This window comes from Typha latifolia, chromosome 4 (genome assembly GCF_019914945.1).
Source record: "Typha latifolia isolate L0001 chromosome 4, TyphaL0001v2, whole genome shotgun sequence".
Taxonomy (NCBI): domain Eukaryota; kingdom Viridiplantae; phylum Streptophyta; class Magnoliopsida; order Poales; family Typhaceae; genus Typha; species Typha latifolia.
The window spans coordinates 16,924,737-16,949,226 of record NC_133089.1 but is presented as its reverse complement, the minus strand read 5'-3'; the positions used below and the strand labels follow the sequence as shown (position 1 = coordinate 16,949,226).

General features: G+C 37.5%; 4 protein-coding genes across 11 annotated transcripts; 3 read left to right on the top strand and 1 right to left on the bottom strand.

Annotated features, from left to right (window-relative positions):
* The first annotated feature begins 216 nt into the window (after nt 1-216).
* Nucleotides 217-1,112, top strand: LOC140787186 (uncharacterized). The gene is made up of 2 exons (XM_073135977.1): nt 217-504; nt 584-1,112. Exons 1-2 carry the CDS (start codon nt 298-300, stop codon nt 941-943), a joined length of 567 nt encoding a protein of 188 aa, XP_072992078.1. The 5' UTR covers nt 217-297; the 3' UTR covers nt 944-1,112.
* A 1,056-nt stretch (nt 1,113-2,168) lies between these two features.
* Nucleotides 2,169-6,380, bottom strand: LOC140787805 (probable mitochondrial adenine nucleotide transporter BTL3). The gene is made up of 4 exons (XM_073136912.1): nt 5,759-6,380; nt 3,539-3,842; nt 2,762-3,232; nt 2,169-2,656 (listed from the first exon to the last, which is right to left on the bottom strand). The coding sequence occupies exons 1-4, from the start codon at nt 6,208-6,210 to the stop codon at nt 2,588-2,590; spliced, it is 1,296 nt and encodes a 431-aa protein (XP_072993013.1). The 5' UTR covers nt 6,211-6,380; the 3' UTR covers nt 2,169-2,587.
* A 1,352-nt stretch (nt 6,381-7,732) lies between these two features.
* Nucleotides 7,733-16,881, top strand: LOC140787416 (calmodulin-binding transcription activator 3). Of its 7 annotated transcripts, none has more exons than XM_073136319.1 (14): nt 7,733-7,791; nt 7,959-8,094; nt 8,875-8,994; nt 9,308-9,423; nt 9,654-9,742; nt 10,965-11,007; nt 11,291-11,468; nt 11,587-11,709; nt 11,789-12,129; nt 12,983-13,369; nt 13,531-14,216; nt 14,315-14,894; nt 15,394-15,717; nt 16,504-16,881. In XM_073136319.1, the coding sequence occupies exons 2-14, from the start codon at nt 8,055-8,057 to the stop codon at nt 16,609-16,611; spliced, it is 3,135 nt and encodes a 1,044-aa protein (XP_072992420.1). In that variant the 5' UTR covers nt 7,733-7,791; nt 7,959-8,054; the 3' UTR covers nt 16,612-16,881. The 7 variants fall into 7 exon arrangements, with proteins under 7 accessions (XP_072992420.1, XP_072992418.1, XP_072992419.1 ...); XM_073136317.1 differs by having other exon boundaries at nt 7,748-7,791; nt 11,584-11,709; XM_073136318.1 differs by lacking the exon at nt 7,733-7,791 and having other exon boundaries at nt 7,817-8,094.
* Nucleotides 16,882-18,584: 1,703 nt separating this feature from the next.
* LOC140786396 (uncharacterized) lies at nt 18,585-23,998 on the top strand. Of its 2 annotated transcripts, none has more exons than XM_073134788.1 (8): nt 18,585-18,984; nt 19,089-19,229; nt 19,678-19,905; nt 20,794-21,001; nt 21,280-21,416; nt 21,964-22,044; nt 22,921-22,987; nt 23,071-23,998. In XM_073134788.1, exons 1-8 carry the CDS (start codon nt 18,659-18,661, stop codon nt 23,365-23,367), a joined length of 1,485 nt encoding a protein of 494 aa, XP_072990889.1. In that variant the 5' UTR covers nt 18,585-18,658; the 3' UTR covers nt 23,368-23,998. The 2 variants fall into 2 exon arrangements, with proteins under 2 accessions (XP_072990889.1, XP_072990890.1); XM_073134789.1 differs by having other exon boundaries at nt 18,609-18,984; nt 23,081-23,239.
* Nucleotides 23,999-24,490: the final 492 nt, after the last annotated feature.

Below are 24,490 nucleotides of genomic sequence, written 5' to 3'. Positions count from 1 at the left end.
TTAAGATAGCAAATAAGTTGGCAGTCGGTCAAAGTCTGCTTAAGTGGGTGACTGCATGAAATTCCTAAATCCGGTTTGTAAAGAATCTGCTCTCTCTCTCTCATACCATGAAGTGATCCATGGTTGCATCCTGTGCTCTTAAATGATCTCTCTAATCTAGCCTATAAAAGGAACGCAAAATCCACTGCCAGTTGCACAAGGAGGTAGAAAAAAAGGTTCATTTTATTGATAGTTCTTCTAATTTTATTTTTAGCAAAAAGAGAAGAATAGAGATAGGAGGAGGAAGTATCACAACAAATGGTATCCTTGCAATCACCTCTCTCCTCCAAGGAGGAGAAGCCATGCCTCAATCTTAGTAACCTCCTTTGTAAGAAAAGGAGATGGGAAGATGTGGAAGAGAGCAACTGCAAAAATTTATCAAAAGATGAAGAGCCAAATGCCGACATCGAGATCCATCTCGACAATCCCTTGCCATCGGAATGGCAACAGTGCCTCGATCTCCAGGTAGATTCTAATAATTAAGCGTGGTTAGACGAAAGTAGCATTACTATATATAATAATAGTATCAGCTTCGATAACGCAGTCAGGAAGAATACACTACTACAATACGAGAACCTACAAGACAACTTGCAAGGAACCAATGAAGAGCTCAGAGGCACCGATTTGTCACCAAGGGTTAGATCTAGATCTTAATCTCGCATGTCAACCGCAGGGAGGCAGCGTTGGCGGAGCTGGAGGGCCGCCTCCGCCTCCGCCGAGGAAGTCCGTCATGAAGAATTATTTATATACCTCAACTGATACGGAGATGGTAGTCGCTGTGTGTCTGCGATGTCATATGTTGGTGATCATGAGCAAGGCAACACTCTCATGCCCGAATTGTAAATTTGTGCAGCCCCCAACCCCTTGTAAGCTGGGAGTTAAGCTTCTATATAGAGAGGACTGAGGCTTTATTGTATTCCATTTGTATGCCATATTGCCATGGCCTTATGTAACCCATCAGACTGGAGTTTAATGAGCACGTACTCTATCTTATGGTGAAGTATGCATACACGTAAGTGAGATTTGAGATATATTAATATTGAAAACTCGGTGTTGTAAACAATACTAATTGTGGATTTCCTATATTTTTAATATTGATATTTCTACTCTATGTTGTGGTCTTGTGGATTTGTTCTTAGAATATCTACATCTCATAGGGTGTTTATTTGAGGGGAAAAAGTCCACAGCAAAGGACTCGAAAATCGAAATATAAACAGTAGATTAAAAAGTATAGGATGTGAAATGTAATTTTCCCAAATAACTGAAACTTATAGTGATGTTATAAAAGAGAGGAGAGGAGGCTTCCACAACATTTTGGCGTATACCCACAATTTTCGAAATTTGAAACGGGGAAGAGCCCCGCCACACGAGGAGAGCTCGAGATGGAGAAGAAGAGCTGCGAATCCGGTTCCTCCCTCAAGCCCCAGGTCGCGATCCGATGCGCCCGAGCTGCCTTCGTCCTCTCCTCCCTCCGATCGCTGTCACTTCGCCGGAGGAGAACCGCCATATCCGAGGAGGACGAGGCATCTCGCGTGGTGATCCCTGATCTTCTTCTCTTTTTATTTGATATCGGACCTGGAAGAAAACCCTAACTGTGGCAGAGGTTTGGATCAGGAGAGGGAGAGATTGCGGAATTCGGTGGCCGATCTGAGAATGGAGCTGGCACTGGAGCGATCGGAGAGAAGGGGGTTGGTGCGATTCGGAGGCGTCGAGGTGGCCCTCCTCGCTCTTCTCCTGCTGTTGCTGTTGGTCTCCATCGCGTTGGAATTGTGGGTCAAGATGACATGACGTAGAAAGCTCGATATGCGGTTTAATCTCGTTCGGCATCGTTCAAATGGAGTATTGTGGATTTCCGTCTATATATTTGAGTTGATATGAGATACTTCTTTTATGACTCTTGACTCGATGTTCTCTAGTCTTACTGAGCAACTGGTGGAATATAATTTTTTTTTTCAATAAAAAAAGATATATTTGCATTTATAATGTGATGGCTAAGTGTTATTCCTGGTACTGATACATTTGTGTGCTATTGTAGTAGCTCTTTCATTCTCTCTCTAATTTCTTTATACTCTTTGACTCATATACATTCATTTAGTATAGATAGAAAGTGCCATTTGCTGCAACTGAAATAGAGAAAGCAAAAGGAAAAATAGGGTCTTCAATTAATGTGAAGTGCCAATAATTGTCAGATAAGGGTTAAAATTGATAGTTCAAGCTAGTTTGCAGGAACTTTTACAAATATCCTGAGGATACATCATGTGGCCCACCAATGTCTGGCTTCAGCAGAGCTGCCCTCAAGCAGAATGAAGTAAATATATACTTTGGATAAACTTGAGTAGCTCAATTTTGTACACTTATAACCCCATGGCTCAAACCAGTGTTGTTACTCGCACCATTTGATGTTCTGATCCCACAATCTTGTTTGATGTTTATTTGAAGTAGCTCAAGAGGAAAAAAGAAAAAAAATGTAGAGGAACAGAGAGTTAGCTGCTTAGGTTAAGCAGCTGAAGCCCTTCCAAAATGCAGAGGGCAATAAATGAGTTTGTTGTCATTCTACTTTCAGGACTATCTTCATTAACTCATAAACTAAGTAGCTAATGGAGGCGGAGGGCAGAACCTGGAGATTTAAAAGAGAGATTTGGTATAAAACACTGAGCAAATAACAGCACGTGTTTACTGAAATTATGATAAAAAGTTTTAAAGATGAGTAATGTATGAGTACCTGCAACAAGCTGGGAATTAGGCCAGCATACAGTGCGGGAACTCCACCTTGCTCCACAATTTTGAGGAATGTTGCTAATGCGTTCATCCTTGTTGCTTTGACTTGCATTTGTAGCTGTCTCCTGACAATCTCGAAAGGGTAGGTTGCAGCCTCGGCACAACAACCAGCGATGGCCCCATAGAGTAAGGTCCTCATGGGCCCAAGTTCTAGCTGATCAAAGGCACTAACATCTTCATCTTGCTGTTTGTCCATCAGAGACATCCTATTCCTTCCTTCAGGTGAATGCAGATAAGCCGTCTTTAATATATCATAGACACCATAAAAAACAGCACCAGAAGGAGCCATGCTAATAAGAGAAGGCACTAATCCCTTGTAAAGAGAAAAGAACCCTTCAGTTTGGATCATGTGACGGAAAACGCCAATGATGCCACCTAAAGCCTCCCCACCAGGAGCTACCATCTTTGTTCGAATCTGAAAATTATCAGATCAAATGTAGAACATAGATGTCAGGGTAAAAAAAATAACATGAAAAATAGTGACAGTGACACCCTACTGTTAGTATCATTCTCATGAACAATAATTTCTTCCTACTTTTGGATTTTGCTTGTGATGAGTAATGACAGTATCCATGAAATTGTTTAGCAATTATTTTCTCATGGTTAACCCAGGAAACTGTAACCTTATACACAGAAATCCATAATATAAATTATTCTCTACCAATAGGTCATGAAGTACTGGATTAGTAAATGACTTTAAATGACATGTAAGATGACATACCGTGTCCATGGGTATGCATAATATAGTAGCAGTAATGCCAGCTGCAGCACCTGCTAAAAACCTTTCGAAATTCGTTGTTTCTTCATTTCCAGATATTCTAAGCAGCTGTTTTCGATAGGTATCATATGCATAGAAGTTTACTGCCTTGAATGGAGCAGTTCGGAGAATGTTGACAAAGTTTCCCTTCCAAAAACCTTTCAAACCCTGAGTTGTTGCAATTTTCTGGACAAGTGTAAACAGATTGCTCTGTTCACCACGAACTATATATTCCAACTTTAGCCTCTCAAGAGGGGCAACAAATGTCCTGATAGACCAAAGAAGTTGATTTAAGGAAGCTGGCTTGAAGAGACAGACAAAAGCCAACAATTCATTCTTAATAATGTTGCAGAAATGATGCCAGGAAAACAGAAGCAAGAAATGATTCAGTTACAGCTGCAACATTAGAATGAATGGTTAGCCACTCATGCAACATAAGTAATTACAGAGTCAACCAGCTCCATATAAATATTGACGCTAATCTCTTTATATTTTGTCAGAAGATAAATCCTATTCGTTACAGAATTCAATTAATGAACACCTAAATGCACAACCAGTAGCATTTGTAGCAAGTTATCAGCTTCTTGAACAAAAGGAATTTTGTACTAACTCAACCAACATAGATGTTCCCATTAAGTTCTGTCTTGTAATAGTTTGCTAAAATGCACAATTCTGGAATGAGAGAGCTGGCATGAAATCATGGTAACAAAGTTACCATTGTAACTTAATTTGCTAACTTGAAGCACATGTGCATATTCACCTGTTTCTTCCGTGCAACCAGAAGCCAAGAGCATCTCAGTCCATGTTGTACAAACGTAAACATAATTCATAATCTAAAGATGAACCTAGAAAAATGTGCCATAAAATCAAATCTTCAAGAGGTAGGGCAAAACTAAGTAGTGTAATCATCAAGTTTATAAACTTACGATTGGTACCGGAATTCGCTCAAAAAATGATACCTGAATTAGGTGTATCGGTCGCCTATATTGGATCGTACTATTTTTTACTTATACAATTTTTTTTAATATTATTTAAAAATGCAAGAAAATTTCTAAAACTTCAAAAAAGTGACTGAAAAATAAGAAAATAAAAATTTCTCATATAAGAAGCCCCCACAAAAAAATACTCATTTAAATCATGATGTGTTTCAAGTTGGATCTGATAAATTTTTACGCTAGTAAATTATTGTTGTAGAAGTGAGTGAAGAGATCTTTCTTCACCGTTGTTTTGCAGCAAAAAAAAAAGAGAGTTAAAGAGTGGGAGAGAAAGAGAGAAAAAGAAAAAAAAAATACTCATTCTAGTTCACGAAAGTGTGAAGTAGCTTGAGAAGCTGAGCGGATCGGTTGCCTGAACTTGGTAAAATATGAGGATGGAAGGAGAATGTATATGAGAGATACAAAAGAAGATAGCTAGGGGCATTAATTATTAATACCCCCTATGTCGGATTCATTTAGATCCCACCTAAGTATTTAGAAAAACCAATTTCGGCCCATACGATCGAAGTTGACCAATACCAGACTAGTTTGGGTCAAGATCGGGATAAGCTATGGTAATTATCTTCGAGACACCTCTTCTTATTTCTGTCCAAAGTTCCATACAAAAGTCATAACTAAGCTCTGACTTTAACAGGAAGATAGGACAAGTCATAACCAATCATCTTCGAGACACCTCTTCTACTATCTCTAGCATTTCTATATGCAAAACATCTAGAGAGCAACCATACTCAAGATCATAGTTTACAGGTAGAAGCACATATACATTCTTAGACTAAATGAAAGGATTTACTGGAAGATTCTTTCCTCCTTAACAATGAAAATAATTCTTCAGTTGTTAGTTATCCATATGCTTCCAATGCTCCAGTTGGAACCCCGGAAGGAAATTGAAATCTAGAAAGTAAAATTTAACCTGCATCGTGAAAACAATAGGAATTCCCATAAACTCAACATTCAAGCTACAATTTCTACTGCTGACCTAACATAGGATTAATCAGTGTGATAGGATATTGGCTGGTCTTACTAGCATTGTACTGCATAAACTCACTAACAATAGTTGATAACCATATGAAAATAAAAGAGACCCTCTTTTCATGTTACCGACGAAGTACATTATATAGAAACAATTACAATGTAGAAAGCAATGAAGAAAAATGAACAATGCAAATCCAAAACACATGCAGCCCGTTACCTTGAAACCATCGCAGCCACAGCCCCAGACCAAAGATGCTTGGTGGTGTTCATTGCACCGGCTCCGGTCCCCTGAGCCCCGAGCTTCTTCTTCTTCTTCTTGCTCTTCACCTCATGCTGTTCCTCCACAACCACTACCTCCCCCACCTCCCTCTCCTCCTTCTCCTTCTCCTCCAATACCTTCTCTCCACTCTGACCCAAGAACCCCACTGACCCCTGCACGAATCCCTGCCCTTCCTTCACTGACAAGCTCACCGACATGAATCCAACCCCACCCTTCCATCTCCGCCGACGAGAACAAGAAGGAGAGCTCAATCTAACTATAGGAACAGAGGAATTCGCAGCAGGGATCGAGGAAAGGAGTGATCTTGACACGAATGGATCGAGGAAGAGCCCTCCGGCTGAGAAGGTACCAGACTCTTCGACAGGGAACAAGAGCTCCAACCAGGGCATGGCGAAGGAGATCGAGAGGAGAGAAGATTTGCGGGAAGTAGCTAAGGAAGATCTCCAAGGTTAGGGTTCGGAAGGAGGAGGAGGAGGAGGTAGAAGAGGGGAGGCATGGGAGGAGGAATAAGGAGGAGAATAAGGAGAAGCGAATAGGAATAAGGTGCGGGAATAAATGCGGATAGGGATTGGGCATCGGTTCGATCGTGAGAGGGGCAAACGGTTGGGATTCTTGTTCCTGGGATTCGTCGCCACTTCAGTGATCTGCCGGCACAGGTTAACGTTATTATTAATAAGAATTTTTATTTCACACCTTACATTATTAACTTTATCTCATCTATCTATTTATTAAAAATGCCCCAAAGTTTGACTAGAAAATAACACATATTTCTTTCATACAAATTCTGCGGTGGCAAAAATCATATGCAAATCGATCTACGAAATTTATATGCCACAATTAAGAAACTCAAGTCCCATCTTATTATATCCATACATTTTGGCATTTATATGCACCTCCAAAATCCAAAGTCCACTAAGGGGTCAGTCAAGAAGGGCCAGCCTTTATTTATTAAGCCAGACCACCAAAGCTCTTTTGTCAGCTTAGCTCCGAGATCTCCCATTCCGGCCCAATTCAATATTTTAAGCCCAAGATCCAACCCAATTATACAACCAAGTCGGTAATAGATAGCTTACTCTGACCTCTGCGTTACCACCAAACAAAAAAGTTTTTTTTAACCAAACTAGTCATCTTCTAAAACTTTTTTCTCAGTGAAATGTTGATCGCTTTATATTAGTTAAGTGATTTATAAGAAAAAAATTTAGAAGTAAAATTTAATGGAGTTATAGCCTTCTTTTTGCGATTAGTTAGCTTCGGAGAATAACTTTATAATTCTAATTAAAGCTCTTTTATATCTTCACAATGATATATTTTATGATTAAAATAAATAACCAAGTACAAAATTATAATATTATAAAAAAATTTATTTGATATTTTTTTTATAATAAAATAGTTAAATTTTCAGTATTTTATATGTATTATTTTTTTAATAAAATATTGAATTATTTAGCATTAAAGTAAAGCTCTTAAAGATTTAATGTTTTACTTAGGATTATAGTAAAACAGTCTCATTTTGATATTAAATTTGGAATGTAAGCTATTTCGGTACTATTTCAGTAAATAAAACTGAAAAATTATCTAGTTTGGTCCAAAACCCTCAAACAATCTAAAGTCAGCAAGGTGCCACTACTCCTTTTGGAGTCGCATTGATTGACTCCGATGACGACAACCTCATAAGCCGGGCACCACTCAGCTAAACAAACACCTCTATATGCGATCTCCCGCGTAGAACATTATATAAGATCCGATATTTGCCATCGGATTTCCGTTGAATGCACCCTTAGTTCTATCGAACGGCTGAGATTGTTCTAGTGCGGTGAGCATAACAGCAATAAACGAAGGCAATGAAGGGCAGAACCGTCATTTGGCATGGGGGAATGAGCATTTATTGCGTCTTTAGCGTTCGTCGCTTTTCTCTCTCCTCACCCAAATTCCAACTCGGCGGCTCCTCTAAAATCCTTCCTTCTTCGAAGGTTCTCTCTTCTTGGCTCTCTTTTTGGGAAAGCTCTCTCCCACCTCTCGATCCCCTCGAAACCCTAATTTCGAGATCCGCTTTCGAGGAAGATTCGTTGATTGGAAATCATTACGTTATTTATTAGGTCGTGATTACGGAGATTGTGCTGTTTTTTCTTTGTCGCAGTGGTTCGCTCGAGCTCCCCGAATTCTGATGCTAGGGAGGCTCGATCCTTGATCGAGATCGTTTGCTTGCTTCTCCGAGTGTTTTCGGGGTGGATCGATGGCGGAAGGAAGGCGGTATGCATTGACCCCCCAGTTAGGTGAGGATTTGCGTAGCTGGTTCTTTCGATCTGTGCTGATTTCGTGGTATTTGTCTAGGTTTTGTTCTATTTGGCGGTCTTTTGGGGGATTATCTCTTGAAGTGACCCCTCGATCTAATCTTTATTTGTTCTTTTCACATAGCTGAGACTGATCTGATGTTCCTGATTAGTTTCAATCTTGTTTATTTGGAGTACTGTATGTTCTCTCTGTTTTCCTCTTCCTTTTTTTTTTGTATAAGGATAGCGATATTAGCTGGCTTACTACGTAATCTAACTTGAATGATTCAAATTGATGGATTATAGTTGGTAAATGTTGACGGTAAGTGAGAAGCGACTTAACTGATTCTGTATTTTAGTGAGCTGGGATTGCTCGTTAGTGCCCCAGTTAGTTGCTCTCCGACACTTGTTTTGTTTTGCTAAGTCACGGGAATTGGGAAATTCTATAACTTTTTTTTCTTTTTAGTAGATTTAATTTTTATTTCTGAATTATCTGATGGGGCAAATGGTGCTCGATTGGATTGTCAGGTTCGGTATCTTATGGAGTGATATGAAATCCTCTTCTGGCTTCCTCTTGACATAGTGATTGTGATTAAGCCCTAGTTATCTGTTTTTCTCCTTAAGTCTTTTCTCAAAGATGGAGGAGCTGTTTGTTCCATAGGCAGACAAATGTTATTGAATTTTCTTTTCAACAGGACTGTATTTGTGATTGCAGGGTGTACTTGTGTAATTAAGTAAATATGTTTCTGTTGCTAACTCCTTGATCTCATTGTTGATCTACAGATATTGCACAGATACTGCAGGAGGCTCAGAATCGTTGGTTGCGTCCTGCTGAAATTTGTGAAATACTTCGAAACTTTAAGAATTTCCGAATTTCCCCTGAGCCGCCAAATAGACCTTCCAGTATGACTTCTGTTTGTTGTTCTTCATCTTAAACTATTTCCATTGTTTTGGAACTCTTTGCCTAAAGAAAATCTGTATGTTTAATTGATCTAATCAAATTTATACTTATTCTGCCATCTTCATGTTTGGCTTTGAGAACCTAGTTATAAATTCACTGGAGCTGCCCTCTAATTGTTCCAGAGGATCTCGTCATGAGACCTATAGTTTAGCTGTAATATAGGAAAATATAGACAATATGGTGAACAAAAACAGTTCATGAACAAACAATTTTGTGTTTTGCTCGTCTTACTTTCTTGTCATGCATGTGGTATAGGTGGTTCCCTTTTCCTCTTTGATCGGAAAGTATTAAGATACTTTCGGAAGGATGGACACAATTGGAGAAAGAAAAAAGATGGGAAGACCGTTAAAGAAGCTCATGAGAGGCTAAAAGTAAGTGAAATTGAATGTTGTTACTAAGAATATAGATTTGTTATCTAAGTATATAACTACAGCAAAGGAGTTGTCCCACTCATATACTTAGCTTTTTTATCTCACCATTGAAAATCAATTTGGTGGTACATTGTCACCATGTCTGGAAGAAACCTGCATTATCAGTAAAGAGCCTTTAGTTTTTCGAACATGAGTAATCTAATATGGCTGCTATTTGTCTGCAAATTCAGGCAGGAAGTGTTGATGTGCTGCATTGCTACTATGCTCATGGAGAGGAGAATGAGAACTTCCAAAGGCGGAGTTATTGGATGTTAGAAGAGTGAGTTTGGAAGAAAAAAATTATTTCATGTCCTCATATGTCATATTATGAAGTTCTTGTTTCATAATTTATCTCTTTTTCTTCTTCAACTACTGCATATTTTTTCGGACTCAACAATGTTGATTGCCTAAGGAACTGTCATTTTGCTGTTCCCTCTTCTAATTCATGTTCAGAATCTCAGACCTTTAATATCATTGTTTGATCACAGTATGTATTCTATTATTTGTGAGATGATTATAGAGCTTCTTTATTTTGTTGAAATATGAAGCATTTTCTTTACATTTTAATGAGTGAACGAAGAAGTGTTTCTCGCTTCTACAATTAGTTTTAATTAGAGACTATCTATTTGAAATTTTAGTCATAATTAAAATTTTAATTTAATTTTGATCCAACTGCTGAACCTCTTGAGATAGTTTGTTTCCTTTGTCTCATTTAGGCATTTGCCACATTTCATAGGGATTGTATATCAACTCATTAGGTATAATGTCAATAACTAACTGTGTGATACTCAGTCCCCTATTGGGAGATCCGGAGTTCCATCCCCTTTTGCTATAGCACAATTTTAAATATTCTTGCTGAAGATTTGAACAGATTTCTATGATTAACTGAGAGCTTATTGCCAAGCCTCCTATGAAACTTGTCTTGCAATGATCTTTATTAAACCACTAACTAGTCTAAAAGCTTAAGTTGTTGAAGAATAATAGTTTGTATATTTATATTCTAACACTCTCTCTCATTTCTTGGGTCGAGGTATTTTAATAGATCTAAGAAGTGAACTTGAATTAAATATGTGAAGATTTTATATTTTTATAGAAAGATGCGCTTACAATGATTTGAACTCACAATATCTTGCTCTAATATTATGTTAACTTACCAAGTATTCTAAAAATTTAAGCTATTAGAGAATGAAAGTTTTTATATTTATATTCTAACAAACTTGATCTTCATACATGGGCATAGTAAATCAGCAGAAGAATATTTTAGTTTGTAAATCTCATTGTGCAAAGAAAAAAGAAAGAAGAAATTCTCATGATTGTTTTCAAATTCTTTTGTTGCATTTCTCTGTGTGTTCTTTGCAGCCAAACTTGCGTGTTATATACTCGATGCGATGTTTTATTATACTGTGGCACATTTTGGACCCAAAGAGTAAGGATAAGCATAGTGCATGCAATAAGGACATTTAACATCATATTAAGACTTAATTACTGATTTTTTTTTGCAGGGATTACATGCATATTGTTCTTGTGCACTATCGTGAAGTCAAGGTATGTTCAGCTTATGCATATTGTTCTTGAACACTATTTGACTTTGGTACTTTTATATTAGATTACTTGTTTTTGTACCCCCAAGTAGATTCCTGCTTTCTATTTCTTGACATAGTGAAAACTATGATTCAATGACCAAAGAGGTCTGAGGAAACTATATTTTAGGATTTTCATTTTTTTTTTAATTTAAGATACCTGCCTTCTAGATTTTTCATATGGTGAAAATGGGATCCAATTCTTTTGGAAACTTCATCTTTCTTACTACTTAAGTTATGATTTTTAGGGTGGCAAAACAAGTTCTAGTCGTACTAGAGAAGTTGAAGAAAATGCACAAGTATCTCACATTGATAGTCCAGCTTGTTCTAACTCTTTCACTAGTCAGAGCCAGCTGCTTTCACAAAATACTGATGCTGAAAGTCCAAACAGTGGACAAACATCAGAGTACGAAGATGCTGAATCAGGTATAGCTGTCACTCCATCTTAATCTGTTGTGCATCACTTACAGTATAGATTCACTGATGCATATTTCAATAATGCATCCTTCTTTCAGTGTATCTAAAGAGAAATTCGGTGCAGCAGATAATTATCCAACAAGTTCCAGATACTACTCTTTCCCTGAGATGCAGCAGTATGATGATGGACTTGTGATGGATGCTTCACTGTTGAACACCAATGTTCCAATTCCTTCCGTGAATAACCAATGTGAGAATGTCCTCTCTTCTTCTATTTATTTGCAAATTAAAACATAGATTGCTCATTAACCTGTATTTCTGTTGAAAAGCTCTTCCAGGCTATTATCAGGGAATACCACCTACAACACCTAACACTGATTATTATTCAGTTGCTCAAGAGGATATAACTAAAGTTTTTGATGAGACGGGTCTTGGATTAGCATTTAGTGGATCCAAAACACAAGTTGATTTGACATCATGGAATGAAGTCCTTGAACATTTCACAACTGGGTTCCAGACGCCATCATTCCACCCTTCTGTTGCCTCACAGGCGACCATTCTGGAGGATAATTCTAGGCTTGAAACTTTTACATTTGGAGAAGCATACGACAACAACCTCAGTCTCAATGAGGTGGGTGTCATTGGTGCTGAAGGCCAGTCACTATCACAGGTAGCACGTTTCATTCTGTTGACACCAATAAAAAGATGAAACTGTTGGCTAAACATTTTCTCTATTATCTATATATTTAAACCCTTAAAAATTGAGACTACTGATCCAATGTGCAAAATTCTAGACAGTAATGCAGATTTTTTGAAGCTACTATAATGGAAAGAAGTGATTTGCAAATGTATGAAAACAAATAAAACTTCTAGATGATTATTTCTGCTATAGAAATGCATGTGGGGCTGTTCCAACCTGAATTTGTTGGCCAATATTGCACTGCAGAGAAGGAATTCTAGGTGATGTTGATCTGACTAGTACTTCAGCATTAACTATGAATGAATTGTTAGGGTGTCAATAAGGAAGGCTGAAAATGTGTGCAATATGGTGCAGTATCATTCTATGCAGCATTGCAGTTAAGAAATATTTTTACACTCTGATGACAATTGCACTTGGTAGTTTGCCTAGTTGTATGTAATATAGGTTCACATACATACATATTGAGAGATAATTTTAGGCATATTTTTAGGAAAACTTAATTCTTCTTTCTCTGTAATCATCGAAACTCTTGAGCAAGATTTGTTGAGTTATCCTTGCACTAATTGGTAGACTTGTGCTGAAGGATAATCATGCCGATACCCTATCGGCACGGGTCGACATACCCTGGCATTGACTGTGCCACTGGCACAATCCTTGCTGAGTGCCAATACTCTATTGGCACAAGTGCCGGTCAGCATCCTCGTGTCGACCGGCTCAACTATCCTGTCTATTGTCTCCTCCGCGAGATGTAAGTGGATGTAAACGTATTTATATGTAGGCTTCCATATGGGAAGGTTTCTGACAGAATGTTTTCCTGTTGCAGCTTTCTAATTCCTTTGATGATTCACTTGTTCCACCAAGTAACAATATTGAAAATGACAGACCCATAGAAGAGAACATCAGTTATCCATCCATCATAAAACAGTCATCATTAGATTTCTCTAACCTGGAAGTAGATGGCTTGAAGAAATATGATAGCTTTTCGAGATGGATGAGCAAAGAACTTGGTGAAGTAGATGATGCACAGATGAAACCCAGTTCTGGGGTAGGCTGGAGTACTGCAGAAACTGAAAGTGTTGTTGAAGATGCTAGCATTTCCAATCGTGAGCACCTCGATGCATACACCGTGAGCCCCTCGCTTTCTCAAGACCAGCTTTTCAGTATAATTGATTTCTCTCCTAGCTGGGCATATGTGGGCTTGGAGACCAAGGTATGCTACTTGAAATTTACCTTCTATTTCAGAAATCTGAATAGTTCCCAAGTATCAGAGGATCCATGCTATCCATGCTGAGTATATTGTGGTTAATTTTACAATGAAACTAGTCTTCTTCTATTTCTTCCTTCCAACCATGATACCCTCTTAACATTCAGGTTTTAGTTACGGGTACATTCTTGAAGAACAAGGAGGAAATTGAAAATTATAAATGGTCATGTATGTTTGGAGAAGTCGAAGTTCCAGCAGAAGTTCTAGCAGATGGAACTCTTCGTTGCTATGCTCCAGCACATAAAGCTGGAGGAGTTCCTTTTTATGTCACCTGCTCCAACAGATTGGCTTGTAGTGAAGTGCGAGAATTTGAATACCGCGCAACTGATGCTCAACATATGGAAACTTCGGATCCAGTTGGTGGTATAAATGAAATGCATCTCAGCATTCGTCTTGAACAGTTACTGGCTTTGGGTCCACAAAAAGAAGCATTTAGCATTACGAAGGAGAAATCTGATTTAAGTAGTAAGATTAGTTCCTTGATGATGGTACATGATGAATGGTCAAATCTGCTAAAGCTAACTGAGGAGAAAAAGCTTTCCACTGAAAATGCGACAGATAAGTTAGTTGAAAATTTAATGAAAGATAAGTTGCACTCATGGCTTCTTCAGAGAGTAAATGAAGATGGCAAAGGCCCTAACGTCTTAGGCAAGGAAGGACAGGGTGTAATTCATTTAGCAGCTGCGCTTGGTTATGACTGGGCTATAAGGCCAACAATTACTGCTGGTGTCAATGTAAATTTCAGAGATGTCCATGGGTGGACTGCACTTCACTGGGCAGCATCTTGTGGCAGGTAAAACTTGGAGAAATGTCAATTTATCGTTCCTATGAATAACATCTTTGTTGATAATGAACTTTCCTAGACTTCCATCTGACCTCCTGTATTTTCAGAGAGCGGACAGTTGTCGCCCTTATAGCGATGGGAGCAGCTCCTGGAGCATTGACAGACCCAACTCCTGAATTTCATTCTGGAAGAACACCTGCTGATTTAGCATCTGCAAATGGGCATAAAGGAATTGCTGGTTTTCTTGCAGAGTATTCATTGACAAGTCATCTTTCAGCCCTCACTTTAAGGGATTCAAAAGGTGGTGATATAGCAGAAATTTCTGGTCTTCCCAGTGTTGAAGATTTTGCAGAAACAAATGCTATTCAACTTGCTGGCGTAGATTCTCAGTCTGGATCAATGAAGGACTCACTAACTGCTGTTAGAAATGCTGCTCAAGCTGCGGCGAGGATATATCAAGTTTTTAGGGTGCAGTCTTTCCACAGAAAGAAGTTAGTTGAGTATGGAGATGACAAGTGTGGAATGTCTGACGAGAGAGCCCTTTCACTCATTTCTGTTAAGACTGCCAAACCAGGACAGCATGATATGCCTCTGCATTCTGCTGCAGTACGTATACAAAACAAGTTTCGAGGATGGAAAGGGAGAAAGGAGTTTCTGATCATTCGTCAGCGAATTGTCAAGATCCAGGTATAATTTATTGGCCATCTGTGCAGTTTGTCTAAGTTAAGAATGCCATTTAACGGGGGTAGTTGTGTTGGTGGTAAAACCCGTGCCCACAGTAAGCAAGCAAGTCTGTGTGAACAGCATGGTGGCACGACATGCATACATACACATATCTAATAAATATTTCTATACATGCATACATATATATGTAAGATCTAATAGGAGGGAGAGGAGGATGGCTACATAATAATCAAGGTAGTTATGCTATTCTAGTGTGCCGCTTCGATCTTGCAAAGTAGTAACGTCATAAAGTAGTGATCCTTCTGAAGTTCATTTTTTAGCCTGCCAATTTTGGTACCTAATTACATTTTTTGAGCATCTGTTATTTGATTTCTCATTTGGAATATCAGCTTTGTATTAGCTTTATTTTATTCGTTAGCACTTAGCATATGCACAGCATCTTTAACATCTATCATCACTTTTGAAATCGCATTCCTGATTCTTGTCTCTTTTTGCTGATTAGGCCCATGTACGAGGTCATCAAGTGAGGAAACAGTTTCGAAAAATTGTCTGGTCAGTAGGAATTGTGGAAAAAGCTATACTTCGCTGGAGGCGGAAAGGAAGTGGATTACGTGGGTTTCGATCTGAAGGCCTACTTGAAAGCCCTGCTGTGCAAAACCAACCTGCTAAAGATGATGATTATGATTTCTTGCAAGAAGGCAGAAAACAGACTGAAGCCAGGCTACAGAAAGCACTTGCCAGGGTTAAGTCCATGGTCCAATATCCAGAAGCAAGAGATCAGTACCAAAGGCTCTTAACTGTTGTTACGGAACTCCAAGAGTCCAAGGTAATGTTCTGTTTTGTACTTCCTACAATATGGAATTTCTGTTTAGTTTCCACTATGGAGCAGAACCATAGTGGAATGGATCCGGCATTCGTATCCCTTTGGGTTCTTTTACCCTTACCCATCCCTTATTCTTGTTATTTAAACAAGGTGGAGATGTAGTTAATTGAAAGCCACAGATATTGATGTTTGTAAGGATCTGTTTGTCATATTCATGCATGCAGCTTAACGTAATTTGTTTTGCGTAGGACCAGAGTAAAAGCTTGAACTGTTGTAGCCAAACATAAAGGTCTTGGTTCAAGTCAAAACTAATACTAAGGATGGTTTAAGTCTTTTCTTCTTTGTATGTTCAAGGTCATCTGACTTGAACTAATTCTTTACTCGATTTGAACAAGCATAGACTTTGATTACTGTTTGATTTAATAGTTTTTACTTGTTAATCTCATGAGGGAGGCAATCAGATGCCGAGTGTGTCAGGTGTTAAAGAGGTTTGAGATATATATGTCTTTCTGGCAGACAGACAGGGGCCATTAGGTATGGACTTGGTAATCTCATGTGAAGATTGGGAAGACTTTGAATTGTGATTAGGTGTTTAGTGAGTGACATGCTGCTCTTGGATTCCAAATTTCCATCTGACTCTGTAGGGTAACTATTTAGATGTAACAGCTCCTTGAATTCGTCATAATTAATCGACCAACCATTTGTATCATATGTTGGATACCTCGAACTATGTGACCGCCCTGTACTTTAATTTTCTTAATCTTCCCTAATGTTTTGTCATTCGTCCAGAGCATGCAGGACAAAATACTGAACGAGTTAGAGGGGGCTGACGCCAGTGATCTCATGGTTGAACTAGAAGAGCTCTGGGGAAATGACACTCCCATGCCCAGTTCTTGATGATTTTTGATCCTTGTAGAAGATCATATGCTCAGGAGATCTGTGACTGCGTGTAGAGTCCAAATTGTTGTAAATTCTGTGCTATGTTTGTCTGCTGATGGACGGTTTTAAGTTTAACTTGTATTCTGTTCATACTCCATGCTAATACTATGGATGACATAAAACACTAAATGATAGGTCTAAACTGTGGATTTGGTTGAATAATTTCCCTATTTATCTTTGTACATCATCTTTGTTGGGTATATTAATATATAGCCAGATTTTGCTTTATTGAGTACCGAGGCTGCAAAATTCATGCGGTGCATGGGAAAAGAACTCCAGGTATTATCGTATTCCTGGACATCTGTGAATGACTATACACTCCTATATTTCCCATTACAGGATAAGATGTGATTGTGTTCGTTCTCAATGAAGTGCTTCAGGAGTTGCATGATGATAAACTAGTTTGAATGATGTGCATCTCGCAATCAACTACAAGTACTAAACATAACGCAACGCTTCAGGTCGAATTTTCTATAATGTCATAAATGCTAACGTGGCCTTTTTCTAATGGCTTAGTCTTTTTTTTTTTGGAACAGGGCTAGTTTGGTTAAAAACTCTTGTGAATATTGGCACATTTCAAAGATGTTGTGACAACTGACAGGAGTTGTACAGGATCTAGGAGGAGTAACACGGACAGGTGTAGTCTTCTAATTCGGAATGTGTAGGACTGACGTGTTGTTCCTTCTTTCATGATATCCTCACCGCCTACCCCAACTAACTCATATAAATGTCCATATATTAGAATATGCACACATATATAAACAACACTTAGTCCTCGATTGCTTTGAATTTAAGAATTTGGTTTACTAATTAAATATTTTTTATATGAAATTAAATTTATTTTTTAAAAAGTTAAAATTAATAAATAAAATTAATTAATCAAGTTCGAAGTTAGTCTCAAATCAAATGAGACCTAAGAAATGTAAACTTTTTTAATTTGAGGTATATTTTTTAGTGAATGTTAAATTACTTTATATATTAATATTTTTATTATATATATATAATGGTTTATAAATTACAGCATCCTCGATACAATTGCAACAAACCTACCTACCCATTGATATCAACTCATTAATCCACAACTCCCTTTGGAAAAATAAACATTCTCTGCTTCATTAATAAGTGAGGTCAAAGCCAAAGACGGTCGTGTCGTAAAATTAGGTGACCGAAAGAGAACTAATTTAATTAACTTTTTAATGCTATCTACCTCCGAGTTGATTAGTGTTGCATCTCTCCAAAGGAAATCCAACAAGTCCAACCAACTTTGCCGCCCTTTGTACTTAAAACAGCGATTCAAATATAAAATCCAAGTAGTATGGAAATAATAGAACTAATAAATGATGCCAACGAAATGAACTCAATTAGTTGAAAATAATAAACTAATTAATGATTCTTTTTAAATTATAATATGACTTAATTCACCGCTTTTAAAACAAAGTGAACTCATGTATTAATCCCTTCATTAATATTTTATTAAGACTTCTGGTATAAATCATTTAAAAAATTTAACTAAATAAATAAATAAAAAAAAGCTCCTTACTTCCATATCTTTTTATATTCTCTTCCAATCATCTCTATAATAATTTCTCTACTATTAAATTCTAAATTGATATTCTCTAATTTTTTTTTTAAATAATTTATAATAGAAAAAATGAAGGGAAATTAAGGGTTTAATATTTATTTTTTAACAGAATTTCCAAAGAAAGTAGCCGAGTAATAAAATAAGATAATTAGGACACCGGAGGTACTACTATGTATTCAATTATTTTTTTTCTTACAATAGTTGAGGGTCAAAATGTTATTAATTGTTGTAACATCAAGTCGATTTTTACGAGATATCTAGAATTCGTATCGCTTTAGAAGTATATTTACAAAAACGTCCTTTTCTTTTTATGAAATAACGCACGGCTGTTAAATATTTAAATAGATCCAAGAAGGGAAATTTGATTGGTCGAACTTAATCTCTTGCTCGCTTCTCTCTCTTCTGCCTTTGTTTTTTCTTCTCATGCCGCACGCCAACGGCGAAGGCACCGCCGGCGTGGATGCCACATCGATGCGTAACGGCATCGTCAATGGATACTCTAAGCCGGACTCCGGCGAACCGTGCTGCGGCGATCGGCGGAAAGCAGATCACCCGGCGCCGCGTCCTTCTTCCTCTACTTCTACCTTAGATCTCTATCTGAGATCCGAAGAAGAGTGGAGATGGCTCCGGCGCTGCGTCGAGGCGGCCGCTAAGGGCTTCGCCATCGGCGCCGGTCTCAAGGGTGGCCTCGCCGTCTTCTCAATCCTTACCCGGTTGAGGAAACGCAGATCTTTGGGTCTTTCCGCGAGGTTTTTCTTTTCATTACTTAATCATTAAGGTTTTTGGTAGAGTTTGTGTTCATTGTTCTTGCATCCTCGATGAATAATTCGGTTTCCTTTTGTTGGATGTTTAGAAAGCTGGGAGCTTTAACGAATGAGGAGGCAGTGGTGATGGCGTTGAAGGAGACCTTGCGATATGGGATGTTCTTGGGAACGTTCGCTGGGACTTTTGTTTCTGTTGATGAGGGCATTGCTGCTCTGTGGGGGCTTAAAAGGTTTGAATTTGATTCTTTTTTATGCATATGAGGTGGAAAGTTTCATAATTTACTAATTTGTTTGTTTGTTGTGTTTAGTTTTGGGAATTTGAGGAATTAGTAAGTATAATCTTAGGAAGTTATAGAATATTTCCTTAGAAGATGCCTTATGACAGAACTGTTAATGAGATTTTAGATTTGCTTCAGGCCATTTTTGGAGGCTTGATCACGTAAAAGCGATCATCTATCTATCTCTTTCTTTCTCCTTATTCTTTTTTTATTTTTGGTTTCAGTCCATAGACAATGAAATCCTATCAACTGGTGAACCTTCTGCGCCAATCTTCATCTAGAAACTCTAGTTTGTAGGAAATGTGAAGAAGTTGATTACTTGGGAGAAATTCATATGTTAATGAATTTTCTACTAGTGATTTTTTAACCACTAATAGATTTCCTGTTCCCTTGGCTGCAGAACAGCAGGATGGAGGGCGCTATTAGCGGGGGCAATTGCTGGTCCATCAATGCTCTTGACTGGATCAGATACACAGCACACCAGCTTGGCCCTTTACATTCTCATGCGAGCTGCTGTATTGGCATCTCGCTGTGGGATAAAAAGCAAGAGATTTGGAAACATTTGTAAACCTTTGACTTGGTCATATGGTGATATATTTCTTATGTGTCTCTCCTCTTCACAGATATTGTACGTTTCTTTCTCCATATCCCATTTTATTTATTTTGTGGTAATTTTAGGTTGTCATACATTCCAAAATTAATTTTCCTGCAAAAGTGTTCCTGGTAAAGCAGGGCAGTTCCACCACAATGAAAGAGGGGTAGATGTGATTACATGAACATTATCATGGTAATTGTCATTTACTTATAATGAACTCAAGAAAATATGCACATATTCACACAATTGAACTTAGTTGAAAGCAAATACCAGATAGCAGATTTCATTTGTTGGCTATACATATTTTTTTATGCTCACGTAGTTTTTTGATGTAATCCTTATAGTTAACGCTGATAAGTTCAAATTTTGGAAGGCAGACATTAGAAACCATGCCTCTTTGTTAAATCACAATTATCATCTGGTATAATCCTAAATCCTTGTTCCTACTTAATTATGTAACAAACCCTGACACTTTTCCCACTTATCCATCCAATCCTTACATGTGAGTGAGTTTAAGAGGTACTCAAAAATCAAAATCACAGTAGATTCCCAACCGAGAATGCTCAATTACTCTTATTATTGAGGCTTATTCTTGACTGCTTTTTAAGTAATTAGAGCTACCATCAACAACTTGGATCAATTTAATATTGCTGTTATGTTAATCCCTTTCTCTTTCCTCTGATGCATAAATTTTTAAGATTTTAGAGCAAAGCTGCAGAAAGTGCAGTGTTATAATATCTGTCAATGAAATCATTGTATGTCTAATTGAACAGTTCACTCATGCCTTATAGTTGTATTTCCTTATCCAATAAAAACACTCTGTTTGACCACAGTTTTTCTTGACATACTGCCCTACGTCTGGTGGGAATGATGTTTATAGTGATCTACATGTAATAACTATCACATCAAATTCTTTTGCAGATCAGCTTACATTCTAAAACAAGACAGTCTGCCATCATCATATAAATCTTTTTTAAATAAGCACGGTGGGAAAGATGTTGTCGTTCTTCAAGGTGTCAAAGAAATTTGCTCTAATCGTTCTTTCACTAATTTAGAGGGGATTGAGAAATATTACAAGTCTATGGGAGTTGATCTAAAGCTAGATCCTAATATGAAAATTCCATGCTCGGTAAGGATTCTTCATCTTCGTTTGCTCTTATCTTTTGCATATGAAAAATTAGAAGGAAGAGGGCCACATAAGTGCCTGAGAAAGAAATGCAAAGAGACGAGAAAGAGAATTTCATATCTCCATGCTTGGTTGCTTTGCGATATGGGTGGTATATGTAGCTTATCCACATAATTGCGGCTGAATTCATATATAGAGCAGTTTGGGATCCTGAAAGGTTGTCTAGTAATGCAATTGACTCTTTAATAACTGACTGTTGAACCCCATAACTTTTCATGCAGATTGTTCATGGCAATCAAACATGTATTGGACATTTTATTTATTTCCTTTTTCAAGCATATGGAAGAGCATTGCCTGTTTATGTTCCAGTTTACTTGGTTCCTGCACTAATAGTTCACCGTAAGGGCCTCTTGAAAAGGTACAAAAGTTACTCTTTTGCTCTCTTGCTGCATTTTTCTACAAGGAACTCTGCAACTAATTTTCTGAACTATGCTTTTACTCAGGCTAATATTTAAATGGTAGCTGTTTAAGGGGCATTTTAGACAATCATTATGCAATTTAGTATTTTTTTTCCTGCTTATATGATCACATTACATGCAGCAAGTTGATGAATTACTCTTTTTTACTATTATGTCCTCAATGAAATATTTTTATTTTTCAACTTCAGCTTTTGTGATTGGTTTATAATCGGAATCCCTCTGACTGTTGGTTGATTTATCGAGGCATTCAGATATTACTGTGAATCTCATGAGAGTCTGTAGTTTCTTTTTATTCCTCTTTAGCTCATATTGTATTTTCCTGGACAATAAGCAACAAACGGCCCTTTGCTCAGCTATGTAATATGACTATCATTTTATCTATTATCAAAACCAAGCACCGATGTAGTTGATAAATATATTGAACTGCTAGAAATGCCACCCAGAATCTAGTTGATAGCTACTAATGGACAATTATTTCGGTCGCAGACCTTACACAATTCTGGGGAAAAGTCTTCTTGGTACTGCACGATCTAGCTTCTTTCTCTCAATGTATTGTGCCTCTGCCTGGTGAGTTACATTCTTTTTATTTTGCTTTCTCTATATCTCCTGAATGTGTATTTACTACTTGAATGAAAATTTATCTGACCATTGTGAATGATATATGTTGACGTGCTGATCATTATATGAATGCTAACAAAATACTAAGGCGTCTTGAGTAATTTCTTGTGGCTGCCTCAGAGGTTGAAAACTGATAGCTACAACTTATTTAGCAAAGATTAAGTTCACCCTTTCGTACTTCCTAACAGGTCATGCATGACGGAAGATTTGATCCATAAGATTATCTTTCACTTATTGACATAGTATTAACAGAATACTCCTTTAATCAAGTGTAAGACTGTGTAGGGTAAGCTACTTTGCTATGAGGACTTTGAGGGTTCCTTTAAATGTTTGAATCTATCGTTTTCCTACTGCAAGTTGTTGTGCCCAAGGATGGCATACCCTTAACAAATTATAATAGAAGAGCACCTTTTTGGGTCTGTCATAAATAAATTGGATTTAAGGGTGTCTCTTTGTGACTGTCAGCCAGCCCAATACCATCAATGGTCGGAATTTTATGTGACAGATTGCCCTTAAATTTATCACAATCGATATGAAGTTTGACATATAAGATTGTGGTTTCTACAGGTTTCCCTTTGCATATTGTCTTTGGTGCTTATTGGACATGGACCTTCCCAAAAAATTCATTTGCAAATAGAAATGAGCTCTCTTAGTATACATTGTACCAGTGCAACTATTTAATAGGATAAGCACAGTATATTTCATCTTTCTGTCCTACAATTTTGGATGTTGGAACAATAATAGTTAATGTTTACAGAATAAGCTATTTCTTTCGATTCTTTCATCTGTACAGGAAAATTAGAAATTTCCTGGTTTCCTTTGCAGGGCTTGGACCTGCCTACTTTTCAGAGCTTTCAAATGGTGTAATATTCCAATGATTGCAATTGGGACTGTAAGTGACTCCTGAACTACAGTACATGAGGGGTAGATAAACCCCTTTTCTTTTTGGGATACTAAGTGGTTGTTTAATGACAGTTTCCAACAGGATTGGCATTGCTAATTGAGAAGAAGAGTAGGAGAGTTGAGATATCTCTATATTGCCTCTCCAGAGCCATTGAGAGCTTCTTCATGTGTATGTCTGACGCAGGCTTATGTCCTCCAGCGGCAAAACTTAAACGAGCAGATGTAGCTATATTTAGCATTGCAACTGCCATCATCATGCACTGTTATGCACAGGAAAGAGAGGTGTTCAGGTCAAAGTACTTAAATGTGCTCGATTGGGTTTTTGGTGTGCCTCCTATATATGATGATGAACATAGCAAAGAATGCTAACTGCAGCAATTAGATAGTTCCTAGAGAGAGAGAGAGCTGTCCTTTACTTTGCAGATGTTTTAGTACCGTTCTTTAAGTCAAGAAGCAAGTAACCAGAAAAGCCCCAATAATGGCTTATCTGAAGGATATCAAGATTCGTTACCTTGTATTGGAACACATGGAGATTTGTGTGTAATTGATTAGTCAATCAAATACCATACTGAGTACCTATATAATGCCCTGTAAGTGGCACTCGGAGCAGGAAATCTGTAGAGCAATACACAATGGCAAAAGGTCTTCTAGCCTACATTGTTCTGGATTCTGAGTCACTTAAAAAAGTATTTCATCCTCTTTCATGTAATGATCAACATTTTCAGGGGGAAATATTTCTAAGATTTCATCTATTATCAAGAAAAGTTTCCAAGCAGCTCTGTGCACCGCACCGCGCAATTGAGATTTCAATTTCATTATATTTTGGGAGGAATGCATCTAGCAATGAAAGAAAAGTGTAGTATTTTTTCTAGGAACTTTTGCAGATCATTGAAGACCTTTTTGTCTAGGGTTGCGAAGATGCAATCTTTATTAGTCAACTTCACTGGAACTACTGTGAAACATTCTTTAAGCGTTCAAATAAAGTTATTTCAATTTAATCTATCTATCTTATTATTGAAATATTACACTTTCTTAATTCAAATTTATGATATCACTCCTTGATGAGTCTACCAATATAGGTAGTTAGCACTCTTACACCCTTATGCAAAGGGGTGTGCATGTTAAGCATAATATACAAGATTAGTTTATTATTCTGATAGCTTAAACTTTTATGTTAATTAATTATCCACCAGTTTTGCATAGGCATATAAAAAAGGTTTAATACTGTTTGCAATTTATTCTAGCTTGATATGTTATCATCAATAGATGGACAGAAGGATTTAATTGTTCTTTTGCATATTCTGAGACATTAGAGGAGGGTAGGATAAGATTATATATTCATTACCTGGATAAAGTTGGAAAAAGGAAAAGATTTTCTCTATCATATCATATAAGTACCCTCTAAAGATAGTGTTAAGAGTCTTATAAGTAAATGGTTTGGATAATTAGCTGATAACTCGTATTTATCTGATTCATTTATCCATTTATCTGC